The sequence below is a fragment of the Achroia grisella genome, unplaced genomic scaffold (assembly GCF_030625045.1).
Source record: "Achroia grisella isolate CSIRO2021 unplaced genomic scaffold, CSIRO_AGI_Agris_v1 utg327, whole genome shotgun sequence".
Classification (NCBI taxonomy): Eukaryota; Metazoa; Arthropoda; class Insecta; order Lepidoptera; family Pyralidae; genus Achroia; species Achroia grisella.
This window is the reverse complement of record NW_026712799.1, coordinates 2,631,519-2,646,903: the sequence shown is the minus strand read 5'-3', so window position 1 is coordinate 2,646,903 and position 15,385 is coordinate 2,631,519. Positions and strand designations below refer to the sequence as shown.

Below are 15,385 nucleotides of genomic sequence, written 5' to 3'. Positions count from 1 at the left end.
ATAGTATTTAGATTTATATTATTAAGGACTGCTCGGCCGGTAAAATATGTAGGTAACAAATATACAGACAGACAACAGTTTCGCATATATAATAATACTATTATTTATATTTTTATCTCCATTATAAAACTCGTATGGTTTTAAATTAATATGCTTCTTACCTGAATCGTTGTCTTTATTTGATTTTGCTAATTCATCTGTGAGCCATACTGTAACATTCTTTTCTGCGTTTTTAAATACGGTTTCAGAAAAATTATTACTGCTGACCAAATCCGTGAAGTTTTTTGAGTTACGATGCGAGTCGTTTGAAATCTCTACAAAAACGTAGAAGTACATTAGGGAAGTAAGTAAACAGTACCGTTTGATTGATTTAAATCTTATCTCTCTTTAAATTAGAACTCAACATACCTAATTATAATAAAATCTAAATAATTAAATTTAAAACGCTGAAAGATTTTTTAAATTGATTCAGTAGTTGCGGAGATTACGGTCCTCATAACACAAAATCTAAGGGAAGTAAGTAAAAAGTACTGTTTGATTGATTTAAATTTATCTCTCTTTAAATTAGAACTCACCATATTTAATTATAATAAGATCGAAATAATTAACTTTAAAACGCTGAAAGATTTTTTAAATTGATTCAGTAGGTGCGGAGATTACGTTCCTCATAACACAAAATCTACTCTCTCGTTACTTATAAGTAGAGATTTTAACTTTTTTTGTTAACTCACCAGTATTTGTAACACTTTGCTTAGTATTATTAGAAATATTATTTTGTAAGCTGTCTGGGCTAGTGTGCTGAGAAAGGACTGGAGTAGCCAATTCTATAAACCAATCTGAAAGTAAATTGCTAATTATATTTATATTCAATTAGTTGAACACCACAATTCTATTTGCGTCATATATTGATCGTTATATATTCTTGATAACCCATTTGTCGAGAAAGTTCTCGACAAATGGGTTATCAAGGATAAAAAAAAGTAATTTCTGAGAATTTAGTTTCGTCGAATGTGCGAAACATTAAGCAACAAATTCTTTAGTTTTATAATACTCGTAGAGATAAGGGAAATAATAATTAAAAATATATTTCTTAGTTACCCATCCGATTCACAAAAGGTTTTTGCATTATAACGGGATCAAAATTTTGAGAATTTCGATTCCCACCTCCTGTGCTTTCAGCCGCTCCATAACTTATTCCACCGTTTCCTTTTCGTTATAAAGGATAACGAACGACCATTAAAACTGTTTGTTGAATGAATGAACTTACCATATAGTCGCTGTTCATCTGTTATCACGTCGTTTTGCCTATAAATCTCTTGTAATTTAGGTATAGGTCTTGTGGATGCTACCGAAGTAGTTGGTATCTGGTCTTTTGAACTAAAATCTTTAAAGAAATTACTTTTAGTATCTTAGAATATAATTACTAGCTTTTTTGTTTTTCGGAAATAATTGAACTCATAACCTTTAATGCTCTAATATAAACTGCTTTAAATTATTATAAAATGTAAATACGTGTAAGTTAATAAAGCTAATACCTGGACTTATATTCAAAACTTGAACTCTATGAATATTCGGCGTTCCTGTTATGAATAAATTGCTTTTTCCTGCCACAGAGCCACTAGTATTTTTAACAAGTGCTCTACGGCACGGAATATGACTACGTGCTAATTTGTTGGCTGCAGCACCTGGCGAATATTATTTAAATATTTTGTTGACAATGTGATTTTGTGTGTAGTACTAAATATGAATTTATTATAGGAACGCTGTATATACTTTTAAACTGTTATTCCATATATGGCATTCAGGGGCATTGTCAACTCTCGTTGGGGAGAAGAACACTTAACATGCTCACATTTTGCTCAGTATATACAACGGTATGCAGAATTTTCCGGATTAATTTGATTATTTATCATCGTTTCTATCAATGGGTAGTTGTTTTTGAAACATTTTTTGTTCCAAATTTTAACTCACAATCTTTAGCGTCGAAGTCAGCTCAGTCAAGTTCGTCAAGGCTAAGAAACTTTGAAAATATATTTTAGGTTTAAAATAATTTGACTTTGTAATTGCCTTAAAAGTAGGGACTAATCTGTAATTAAAGTCAATTAGATAGGTATGTAGTAGGATAGGTAGGTAGCTATATATAATAGTAAGCAAATTTAATACATTAGAATTTACCTACTCCATAAGGATTTTTGGATGAGAATAGGTAAAGTTTACCTGAATAATCTCGTTGTCCTCGAGAGTTACAAGAACCCTTATTAAAGCGATCTTTAAGTTGTATAGGCTTGATTATTCTGGGTAACTTGCTAACATGATGCCTCTTGTCTTGTATTTTTGGGATAAAGTAAACTATTAATATCAATTACTTTTATATCTAAATACATATAAAGATGCGTTTTTAAATAATTTATGAACAATTCGTAATTATTACCATTTTGTTTATTATCTTTTATTTTATCTTCAAAATTATTATTTATACTCAGATTGTTACCGTTATGTTTCAATGATTCTCTAAGATCAAGTGGATGTGATCGAGACTGCATTACTATTGATGACAATTTCGTAATAAATCGTACTGCATATACATACGTATTTCTTGGTTCAACTAGAAATAACTATGTTGATAATTCAAACTGATTGATTCATATAGGTATTTACGATGTAAAAGAAACATAAAACATTCGTAACGGATGTTTAAAATATTATAAAAGCAAAAATTATTTATTTTTTATTAAAATTGTATAGTTTATTTTATAAAAACATATTACTTAATCTCATTATGACACCAGCTGTCATAGCGTTGAAGTATCAATAATTTTTCTGCTAGTTGAAGTATCAATAATATGTAATCTTCTACTCCTGTATTAATTATATTCTATCGTCAACTTGTACTAGTTTTTCCTTTCTCTCTGCTGCTTTTCTTTCTGCTTCTATTTCTTCCAACTTTTTTATTAAATCTTCTTGAACGCTGTCTACGATTTCTTTTAAATTTTTAGCTGCAATAGAATAGAAACAAAAAATGCTTATTTTAATATTTTTGTTATTACAATACTGTCGAATACACATTTTCTGAAACAGATAAATATAATGATATAAAGTTAAGTATACAATGAATTTATATGTATGGTTTATGTAATTTTATTGTATTTTTCTATTTCTTCTAGTTTTACTGATAACACTATTGTTACATGAAATCATTAGTAATAATACAATTATTACTATTATATTATCAGGTAAGCAAAGATGCGAATATAGCTAGAACTAATTTACCAGTCTTTTGGTTAAATTCTTCCGCTATCAACGATATTTTTCTCAGTGTTCCGACGTGCTTAGTCAATTCAGCGGCGACGTCATGATCCGTTACTGTATTTACAGATGCATCTTCCTTAATTAATTTTCTTTTATTTTCTACTGCCTGTTTTATAATATCACTACTTGCTAAAGGCATTTTAGGCATTTTGAAAGCTGGTCGAGGAATTTCTTCTTCTAGTAGTGGTTCATCTTTTATGCCTAGTTCCGTATGTGGCATCAGTAAAATGTTATTGGGTGCAAATTCTTCTAATGATTCGATTTTCATTGAAAATTCTTTCTCTTCTGGTGATTTTTTAGATACTTTTACAGGTAAAACATTTGTAATACTATTGATAACGGTTTCTGGAAAAACAATAAAATGCTATCTAAAACTAAATATTTTTAATATAAATAAGCCAGATATAGGTTAGATATATAATCTTTTTATTTAATTTATCATATATATAAATATAAATAAATGGAAACTTACGCACGATATCTTTAGTTTCATGTTCTTTTTTCTTTTTACGAGCCAGTTTTCTTGTTAGCTCCGCCAAAAACATTGAACACGTCGGACCTGAAATATTGATATATGCAATATAATTTTAGATATAGAACAATACAGGAGTCTTTACAGGTAGTTTTATAGTTACCATCATTTTTAGGTTTCTTAACAGTCTTTGGTTTTGTTGCAGGCTTTTTACTTTGACTTGTACCTTTATATCGTCTTAGTTTTTCCATTGCTGTACAAATCAAATAAAATGTAATATTAATTTCATCAGCTTCCTTTACTTTTATTATAAGATTAGTAGCTCTATATTTTTATACCGTACAGTAATATTATAAATGCAACAGTATATATTTTTATTACTTTATCATTACTAAACGGCTGATTGAATTTTAAAGAAATTTGAAGTGAAATGAAGACAGGATTTAGATTTTATTATATAATCTTTGATCATTTGATCTCATGACAACTTCTAATATGATTACCGTTATTACTTACTTGATAACTCTGATGGAAGTCCCGCTACAACGGGACTTCCCATCAAAATTATAATAATAATAAAATAAAATATACTGATAATTTAATAATTTTATAACTATGAAATTGACAATCCAATTGCCAAAACAGACATAGTTGATTGTTGTTATTATTTTAAAAGTCGTCCAATTCCGACAAGCAAAGAGCGTGGCCCACACTGCTTATACATTAGTTTTTAACGCTGTGATGGCACGGGCACACTACATGATCAATAAAAGCCATACTTTCCGAAACTTGCCCCTGGCTAATGCATTCGACACTTTGTGCAAATCAGTATTATAGGCAAGGCTTACTTATATTAACCTTATAAGACTATTAGGCTATATTACATATACTTATTTATCTTTTCAATAGTCTTTGATTACTCCAGTATTTATACTCAAAAATTCTAGTTGACAACTAATTAAATTGAAATTGAATTTGAATATAAATTAAATGAACTTAATTAATTTTAAAATTCAAGCAAACTATTTATTTTAAATACTCTTCAATATGGTAATAAATGATGAATAAGTATATCAAAACTTAAATATCAGTCACTGATTTATAGTCGATAAAAATTATCAATAATAGTTGTAAACAACTATGAATATGTTCAAACAATGCAATCTTCGTCATTAGGTCTAAGTGGCATAACAGCCATTTTCATCGGGTAATTTAGAAATATCAACTATATTTCTTAAGACGCTATTAATTTATTGTAAGAAAAAGGCAATCTTTTATATGTAGAAACAAATAAATCCACTAAGCAATGTAAAAATGGACTAGTTTGTCTTTACATTAGACCATACAACCTCCCAAGTATATACATATGCCATTTCTCATGTCTTTCTAATATTAAGTTAGATAATCATATTTCACATTTGTTTACCATTAGAGAATTGGCAAATAATATAATATATTAAGGGAATGGTAACTCGTTATATTAAAACTTCAAGCTATTATATATTGCTTTATTTTTGTGATTTTCATTGTCAAGAAATGTCGTCGATGTCATCTGAAGAAGTTTGTGTAGTGTCTGTAACAAAATAAAAAGCAAATTATTTATGATAAATAATAAACATAACTTCTTGCAATCAAATATATGTTTCTTCTTGTTATATTTGGTTGTTATTTCTTATTTTATGATACTGTATCCCAGTTTAAGTTCTAGACTTCAAATATCCAAGCTTGGTTTACAGTACATTATGTTTGATGATCAATTCATTGTTTTACATTTTTCAAAGTCATTACTTTAAACAATGTTAAACGTTTCTGAAAAATTCACTTGCACTGATATTCTAGTTTATATTATATCTGAGCAATATTTAAAATATTAATTGTTAAAGATATTTGAATTGGAGAAATAAAAGTAGAAATACTACATATTTATTGAAATAAATATATTTGAACAGTCATATTTTTTGTTCTACTATTTATTTGGAATACAGACTCATCACAAGAAGAATGAGAATTAATCTTGCTTGTAGCTCTTTTAAAATAACGTTATTCAGAATAACATATTTAAGATTTTTTTGAGAAGTTTAATAATATAGTTAAATTCTCTATAGGTATCTCTGTTATACAATGTATTGTTTAAAAATGGACAAAAACGTCTCTTTATATAATTTATATACCTTTTTATTATACTAAGTAATTAGTCAAAAAATTCCGACGAATATGTAATTAACATCCTGTTATGATATAATATGCTTCGGTAATAGTATCTGATTTGTATTAGGGAAATAACAATTTGTTTTTCTAATGATTAAATACATTGTGTAATTAGATGGAAGTGATAAGTCTTATCTATGAATATTAGTTATATATCAGATTTATTTTCTGAAAGTCATTTAAAAAACTAGTTGGATTTTTTCCCTACCAGAGACGAGAGTTGCAATGTACGTAATCTCCATTTTTGCAATATTTTTCATTACTGCTGCGCTCATATTGATCGTGGTGTGATCTTATATAGTATTCCACGATAAATGGGCTATATAATACGAAAATATTTATTCAAATCTTCTATATACTTCTGGAGATTAGTGCGTTCAACAAAATTAACAGCTTTATATATATTAATATAGATTCTGTATTGCACGAATGATCATATATATATGATGGTTAATACTTACTTTTGGAAATAAGAGAAAGCAGCAACAGATTAAATATTAAAATATATTAAAATGATAAAATTTTTATGTTGACATTACAAACATTACAGAGATATTCTAAAGTGACATATTCTATAAAAATGTACAAACAACTAATTCTACGATGGCCAGCATTATACTTCCAACACTTACCATTAGGTAAGTTTACCATCCCAGTTACATAAAAGAAAATAAACAGAGCAAAACCTATTATGTCTCACTAAACGAATAATTAAATAAAAAAGAAAATTTAACTAAATAGCTTTAAAAAAACATAGGTACATTCAGTTGAGGTCACCAATTGAATGTATAGAACTGACTGACTACAAAGAACTCATCAGTTATAAGTGACTAAAATATTAGTATGAATTGAGTAAGTTATGAAAAAAATAATTTTGATTTACCTTTTTAAGATAAGGATATTATTTGACTTATTCCGGCCGCGTTACAGGTTTCTGGAAGAAACAATTTAAAACGTAAATGTTGAAGTAATTACAACTTGTAACAAGGAAATTTCCGTTTGTTTACAACTTCAAAATATATAACTTAGGAAATATATTAATTAGTACTTTCTATATCATATAACCGTTATATTTTACCTAATAATGTACCTTGTTAATATAATGCTTTATCTTTTGAAAAAGTGAAATATGAAAGTTAAATGTCTTGGAAAGAAAGTAAGCAGGTATTTCATTGTAGTTTGTATGGTAGTTATCTGGGCCAAATCCACCTTTATGTCTACGTTTATCTACTCTGTGTCGATATTTCTTCCAAATAACAAACAAATAGGGTAATAAATCTGATGACACTTACTTAACAACAAGTAACTTACCTAACAATAAGTTCTATATCTAAACTAATGTAAGAAGATCAAAAAGTAGGTTGTATTCAGTATTAATATGCCAAAGTTTGATCTGTATTATCTTTTACCTATTTTACGATATATTTAACATATTGTCAGGACTGTTGGAGTTTCCCAGATAGGGTAGTCAGCGGAATAGTCAACTCTCAACGTTGTGGGGCACTTATTTTGCACAATGTGGGCAAGTATTGTACTTGCCCACATTGTGCAAAATAAGTGGTTAATAAAGCTACCGTCGATAAAAGTTGAATGTTTTCAATGAAGAGAAGAATTAAATATTGCACCTATCGATTCTCCTAAGAATTAAATAATATGTCAAAGGTTTTGTGAACTTTAGTTAAGCAATAAACTTCTGAACGGACCTTGTTTAACAGGTACGAACAGTATGTACAGGAAAATAATTTTTTTGTTTTATTAAACGAGTGGGATAACGAATAACACAATTATTTTTACCTACCTCATGATAATAAAAAATCTGAAGTCACATGAACAAGCGAGGTCTTATAAATTATACCACATTATTATATACTTACCGAAATAGTGGATGGTTTTTTGGCAGACAACCTGCCTGTGTAGGCGCTGGTTGCTCCTGTGTTGTCTTTGGTACTGGACCATGTTCAGATCTTGCTTGCACCAGCGCTGCAGCGGTTACAGGATTGCTGACTTGGTTTTCTGGAAATTTTACCGAAATTATAATGAAAAAAATTTTTATAAAAATATTATTTTACTAGCAGATATCCGCAACTCCATCTGCTTGGAATTAATATTATTATTTATTAGAACATTTGCTATCTACGAATGAAAACCCCGTGAATTTAGTTCAACCGTTTCAGAGATCAGAGCAGTAATAAACAGATAGAGAAAACATATTTAAATTAATTTTCGATGTAAGTACTGTATATACTTACATAAGCATTTAGTGAAAAGCTGTTAATTTAAAACTACAAAGAGATACTTCAATTTTATTTATTTGTATAGATGATTGATAATTTTTATTCAGATTTAGTCGTAAAAGAACTTTTTTTTAATAAAATAATTTCAATTACGTTAGCGCACGTTACATTATTCATTTCATCGTTGACATTATTGAAACGTGCGTCGCGGTGTGTAAGGGCTTTGAATAACGTGATTATTCCTTGAGAACGTCACGCCAGAATTTTTTTCCCGAAATATCTCTGGCCCACATTTCAATCGTTGATTCCTTTATATTTCATTGAATGATACAAATATTTTTTATAAGATCTGTTTTCCAGCTCATTGATTCTTTTTATCTGCACCAAGGTAGAAGTACGTATATTTTTATGAAGGCATCTTGAGAGGTAATTTTATATAATAAAAACATCAAGTCAAAAGCCAGGAGCTACGTCCGGATTTCTGTTTATTGAAAATCAAAGACGAATGTTGGCAAATACAAATAAAACTAACTGTGTTTACTTAAACTTAGTAGGTACTCTTAGGATCTGTATACGATTGAAGAATATGAGACTCTTTTCATATAAATATATAATTTTTTTTCCTCTAATCTAAATTCAAAACATAATAATTTATATAGACAGATATATGTAGACAGTAACGTGCCATACGTTACTGGCATTATTAAAGTATTTTCCAAAGTGATACCTATATCGTTTTACAACAAAGATTATCCTCTAAATCAAATCAAAGTTTAAAAACAACAGATACAGCTTTGATTTGTAGTTTTAATTAATAATTAAATTCATACCCTTTTTTTATTATATGAAATTCGCCTAATATGCTGGATATAATTTTAATAAAATTGCTAATTTGTTCACGGATCAACACCAATTTCAAGATTTAGTCGATCATTGTGGATATATATGTATATATACATATTAATATCAAAATATGTCTCGTAATTTACGTGTACTAAATTTATGCCCTGATGTTTCCAACTCATAAACTGCCTAAATTCTGATCAAATCATTATGATTCAAAATACAGTTTTAAGTTTTTTTTACTACTATAATGTGATTTATTCTCTTATTAGATTATTTTGATATTAATTCAATAATCAAAACAAAACAATGCTTACCAGGTAGCTTGTGGTAACTTTCATGCGCATCATAAAATTCTTCTTTTGCATGTTCGTCGACTACAGGCGGAGGTACTATACTGGTATCAGAGAGGCTGCTAGAAGAACGACTGGTATGACTCTTCTTAGAAGCTAATTGTCCTTTCTTCTTCTTTTTCTGCTTTTTTCTAATTTCAGTTGGTAGGCCAGACGGATCATCTTTTTTAAGGTCATGTAACTCTAGCACAAGTGTCTGGTGAGGCTCAAACATTCCATTATTAGATGATGACGTAGAAATGTTATCTGACTCTGATAAGTCTTCTATAACACCAACTACAAACAAAATTGACACCAAATATTTATATATTGAATACAAATTGGTTTTGCCATGTGAAGCATTTGCAACTGGCTGAACTAGTGTTGTCATCCAGTTGTCGTGCCGAGTGCATCACGTTGTAGAGTTAGGTTAGTCATTATACAGTATGTATTATAAACTGTACTACAGATATAATGTCGTCACTTGACTCCAAAATGGCAATGCAAAAGAGGTAATCAGGTAAAGAGGCATAAAAGGGTTTGATTTAATTTTATGACCTGATAGTATTGTTAATATTACTAAAATCTTTTTCACAGTCAAATGCAACAAATCTTGCATACTGTATATCAAAATATTTACCATAAATATGTTTTTTATGCGCACGTGATATATCGATGCTGTTAAATCGTCTGAAGTTGGCGGTGCGTATAAATATTTATTAAGCTATCTACCAGCAGTATCAGTTTTTTAGGCTTGACAAAAAGGAACATATTACCACAATTGATTGGAATATTAATCGGAAATAATGTATCTTTCATGAGATCCGTGTATTTCTACAGAGAAATACACAGCTTCTCTTTTACATTTCTATTTATTAATAATAATACATCTTTGGGTATACTTACAATTCTTATTCTCCATTGTAGGCGACGTTTTTTTCTATGCGATAGTTCCTAATATTATTGCTAGATGAAAGATAAATTATATGTGATTATTTTTGGTCTCCATTGTTGATTGTATGGCTCCAATTATTAATGGTAGGATTGTATTATGTTAATGTTACATTTCAATTTTTATTTTCAATTTATAAGTCATGAAAATTGTCATGAAATATTTGTAAATTGACTTTTGATCATTTATTTCGAATTAGGAACTGTAATTAGGAATATAGTTTTATTAATAAATAGGTTTAATACGTCTGTGATGAAATAAATAATTTATACTTTATGTCAAGTATGAAAAAATACAGAAATAAGTATTTGTGATATATTTTTTTATGTAATTGGAAAGGTAAATCAGCTGACGAATCACATTATAGTATGTGGTAACCGTCGCCTGAACAGCACTATTTATGTCATATAATCATGTAACTGCCTGTGAAACCTCTAATACATTACCATTCAATATAACTAAGATATCATGTCTCCTATTCTGTAATTTCACTACCCTTTAATCGAAATATATTTAATAAAGAAAGCTGCATGGAGGCTGAAATACGCGACGAGGCTAAGATATTCATGCAGATGATTTTTTCTAAAAGTGACCACATATCCTTTATTATTTGCTATATTATATATTTTTTCTGTTGCACACTCTTTGCACATTTTTATATATTTATTTTTGTACAAAATCTTTACAGTTTTTAGAAATGTCACATTTTTTATTGTCACTTTTGTCTTATTGTTTGGTTAATATCACACATACAGCCTGTTAATTGTATCGCCCACAGTTTCTATAGTCATCATGATATTTTAAAGATAAAAGGGAGTACTACACTACATTCTTACTCACCTACCTTACATTTTGGCCCGGGCGATCATAACTTGTATGATTGAGATACTACATATTGCTTTTCAATGAAACTTTAAAAGATATTAATAAATGCGGATTGAACACTATTTACGAGAGCGGTTATAAAATAGCGAATCGACTTATCGACATAGTTCGAACAGTGACGAAGCGGGAATGTTTTTGATGGTCTATATCAGCAACATATGCCCCAGAACATGGTGGCGGTCATTTTTATGTACACTATAAAATTTCGAACGATCCATGCCCTCTGTAGGACATTTTACGACGTGATTGACACTGACCTTCTGTTATATAAGGTCTAGTTTGACAATAACGGGATAGAAGAATTCTCTTCCGTATTAAATTACTATATATATTTGACACCCTCGGTGGCGTAGCGATTTAGTACACCGCTTTACTTCCGATTAGCGGGTTCGATTCTAGGTATAGAAACACGGTGCAAATATTTGTATTCATGAGTACTGATTACATTATATATATAGAAAATATCCAGACCATATATATTATATAATTACAAAAAAAATATAGTATCGGTAAGGGCGTTTTATATTCTTGGTCTGTATATTATGCATGTATTTACAAAAAATATATTTATCTAAGTACTTCAATTAGCTGTCTAGGACCATAGAACACAAGAATTATGCAGGGGTTATTTTGTTTTATTTCTTTTTTTGCACAATTACAAAAGGCGATTTTAAATATTGCATGACATTGATTGGATCGAATGGAGAGTGGTTTTCTTGTGGATGTTACAATCACCTTACTTAGAGATTTCAATATACGGGATTCTGGAGGAATTTAAGGCCCCAAATTTCCATGTTTGAATCTACCACAGATTCAAACATGGAAATTTGGGGCCTTAAATTCAGGGTAAACATAAACCAGGAGGATATTACCTACTATATATCAAATCAAATTAAATTTATTTTACGATAAACATAGTTGTGATATTTGGTATTGTAAAATTTTATGTGCTATTATGTTTTGCTTTATTAGGCATACAAAATTGAAAAATTATTTAAAATTTAATTCATAATTCTAAACATTTATAATAATAATAATAACAATTTTTATTTGTCTCAAGTAATAAACTGTTACAATTGCTGCTTATAATAAAAACGAAACTTAATAAATGAGACGGAACTATTTATAACTCAAAAGGGGCAGATTCTGTTATAGCCTTTATAAGTAAATTAATATAATAAAATCAACGACGAGCACTTACATTCTAATCTGTCCAAAATCTGTAAATCTGTCCTGTGTTCTAATCTACTACTACTACTACTACAAAGAAAACATAAAAATTTGACAATAACATCTTAATAATCTCGTCATATCATTATTAGGCACTTACATTAGATCTATTTACACTTATATATATTTCTAAGAAAAAATGTACTTGCAGTAAGATTCACATATTTGCTACAACATTTTGTTTTGGAAGTATTAGTGGACTATTGAGATTTATGAATGTTGTCACAGTAGTGCTTTTCGATATTGTCTTATTGAGATAGGGGATAAAGGGTGACCAGATATACAATTTTATTTGTACTTTACTTTACTTTATACACCAAATATAAATCATGTTATCTTACAAGCAGAAATCAGTACAAAAAATATCTATAAATATTATTTAGCAAATTGACTAATTTCGCCAGTCTGTACCTCAACGTGTTTTTCTAAACCTAGCAACAGGTTTCAAATACCTTTTGCTTTATAGTTTTGATATTTCATTGGTAAGGTTTATATATTGCTTGTAGATATATATATCCGTCACATACAAACTCGACTTGAGTTACTAGTTTACAATAAAGCATTACTTTAATTTATTTTATCCGTAGATACTTTTCTATGAACGATGGCCACATTGTTTGTCAGACAAATAATAGAACTGCAAGCAATAAGGAGACGCGTCGGGTTCCTGTTAGCGGAGTTCGCAATTGATCGAATCGACCGTGAAAATGTATACCAGGGTTGCCAACCTGAAAACATCTGCATTGGTAATATATTGGTAAAGAATCACACCCAAATTAGTTAAGATTTAAAAATGGTTTTTTCATATACTCGTATCTTCCTTAAGAACAGAAGGCAACCAGTTGCACGTTTATTACATATATATCTATATTTCGCAGTTAGATGTATATATGCTACTTGTAAATTATATAATGAAATATATCTTTTGTAATTTAGCTCAGTACGAATTTGGCTATCTAACGTTGTTCATCATTGTATGTTGACCGATTTGCTTAGATCAAAATCTCGTACACACTTATAGGAGGAAGAAAATGTCCTCGTACCAAAGGCCAAGAATACCAGTTCTTACTGGGCTATTCGTGAATTATCGTACAGTTGGCATCTCTGATGTATATGTACCCCACAGTGTCAAAGAGATACGTGGAAATAGATTCACTGTTCACATTGTTTAGCACATTGGTTTATAGCTATTTCCCGAAGTTTGTAGTGCGTAATATTTTTTTATTAAAATAATATGGCGATATAAAAATATGCATAAAGTCAAGGGAAGTATGAAGGGAAAATACTGACACTCTAGGTATAGTAGATATTGGTTATATCGCTGTTAGATGGTATTGTATCGAATTTACACTTTGATTTAGAGTAGCATATTTGTTATAGGTACTCACGTGAATTCAAAAGTCTGTGGCCATTCATTATGGTTTGTAATTTTTATACAGTTTGGTCAGTCTTCTAATATAATTAAAGCAAACTAATAAACATTCAAATATAATTAAAAAATATCTTTTAAAATTTCATATTTATTATATTAATGAGATGTTATTCATTTTACAAAACATTATCAGACCTCGAAGATAACTAAATGAACAAACAGTTATCTAATCCGTGATAGGAAGTTAGTTTCCTAGTTTCCTTGTAGATAACAGATAGATAGACAATAGAATAGATTAGAAAATCCTTTAATCGAGACAAACAATTATATCTAAGAGTAAACAAAATCAGTGGCCGTTATAGACTTAGTTATAAATTCCGTAAATTGTTGTTAATACGCTTATCAGGTGACTTTGTGTGGGGTTTTTTTCAAGATATCCTTAATTATTTATTATTTTATCTATCGTTTCTATATTCCTCAAGATATCTTGAAGATGAAAGGAATGAAGCGAAAAAATATTATTGTCTAAGTATTTATATCAGTTGTACTTGGGTTAGTACCCAAGTCTAGTACTAGTGTACTAGACTTATAACGCAAGTTCTGCTTACCGTGGGACTGAATGGCGCTGTATTAATTGTCCAGGATTATTTATGTTATATATATAAATTATTTTGATGAGAGATAATGAAATATTGCGCCCATCTGCGTTAACGGTTTACTCTGGCGGGGTATTAGTCCAGGATGATAAAACTACCACGAGTTTAGGTCAGTTAGATTATTGTGACAAATTTAAGCTAGTTTTTTTATGTAAAAAACCTTGAATTTGATTTGATTCGATTTAATGGTCAAGGGGAACCGCGTGGAGGTCAACATAACATGCATTGCTAGCAATTATGTGGCTTATGAGTCCACTTTACTAAAATTCTCCAGTCCCAAAATTCTTCTCCCTCTATATAATATTGGTATCTACATACTAATAATACAAAAACAGAGAGTGTATGTATGTATTTGTAGAAAATCTTGGACGAAATAATTTGGGATTTTATTTATCTTTAAACAGGCTAATGAGAACCTACAACTCTTATTCAAAGAATCATTCGTCAGTTGACATATACATACATATAGTAATAGTTATTGTAAATTCCGCTAAAATCTCTATAGTTATTATAAGTTCTAGTTCATATCAGAACAAGTATTTTTTTAAGTAAAATTCTAATGTTTTTTTTTATTTATTTAAGACTAACAAACAGTAATATAATATATTATATATATATATATATATATATATAATATGTGATAATATTAAAGACAAAGGTATGACCAACAACTTTAATCGCAGTTTATGAAGACAATAATTATACAATCATGCAAATTTGTTTAGAGTAGTGCTGAATTTTATATAAAGTTACAAATATGTACTTAAAATGCAACTTATTTATTAATATAAAGAAAGCGTAAAATTAAATAAAAAATAATTATGTTTATTAATTGTTAATTGTAAGCACAAAATTGTTATATAAATATTGTAGTTGCCTATAACTAAGTTTG

The 15,385-nt window shown here is 29.0% G+C and overlaps 2 protein-coding genes and 1 pseudogene across 2 annotated transcripts; all 3 read right to left on the bottom strand.

Moving 5' to 3' along the window:
* Positions 1-690: 690 nt before the first annotated feature.
* LOC131843626 (uncharacterized) lies at positions 691-2,543 on the bottom strand. The gene is made up of 4 exons (XM_059192297.1): positions 2,492-2,543; positions 1,536-1,685; positions 1,268-1,384; positions 691-836 (listed from the first exon to the last, which is right to left on the bottom strand). Exons 1-4 carry the CDS (start codon positions 2,541-2,543, stop codon positions 691-693), a joined length of 465 nt encoding a protein of 154 aa, XP_059048280.1.
* Positions 2,544-2,853: 310 nt separating this feature from the next.
* On the bottom strand, positions 2,854-4,406 carry LOC131843625 (uncharacterized; annotated as a pseudogene).
* Positions 4,407-5,275: 869 nt separating this feature from the next.
* On the bottom strand, positions 5,276-10,526 carry LOC131843683 (uncharacterized). The gene is made up of 5 exons (XM_059192371.1): positions 10,305-10,526; positions 9,384-9,695; positions 7,864-8,002; positions 6,873-6,923; positions 5,276-5,354 (listed from the first exon to the last, which is right to left on the bottom strand). The coding sequence occupies exons 1-4, from the start codon at positions 10,318-10,320 to the stop codon at positions 6,914-6,916; spliced, it is 477 nt and encodes a 158-aa protein (XP_059048354.1). The 5' UTR covers positions 10,321-10,526; the 3' UTR covers positions 5,276-5,354; positions 6,873-6,913.
* Positions 10,527-15,385: the final 4,859 nt, after the last annotated feature.

Bases quoted from the DNA above. Each gene is read 5' to 3' on its own strand.
- LOC131843626 (XM_059192297.1), bottom strand. From the start codon at position 2,543: ATGCAGTCTCGATCACATCCACTTGATCTTAGAGAATCATTGAAACAT. The intron at 1,385-1,535 runs GTATTAGCTTTA...ATTTCTTTAAAG, and splicing joins AGTTTTGAATATAAGTCCAG to ATTTTAGTTCAAAAGACCAG. The intron at 837-1,267 runs GTAAGTTCATTC...ATTTACTTTCAG, and splicing joins AGATGAACAGCGACTATATG to ATTGGTTTATAGAATTGGCT.
- LOC131843683 (XM_059192371.1), bottom strand. The intron at 8,003-9,383 runs GTAAGCATTGTT...TAAAATTTCCAG, and splicing joins AAGTTACCACAAGCTACCTG to AAAACCAAGTCAGCAATCCT.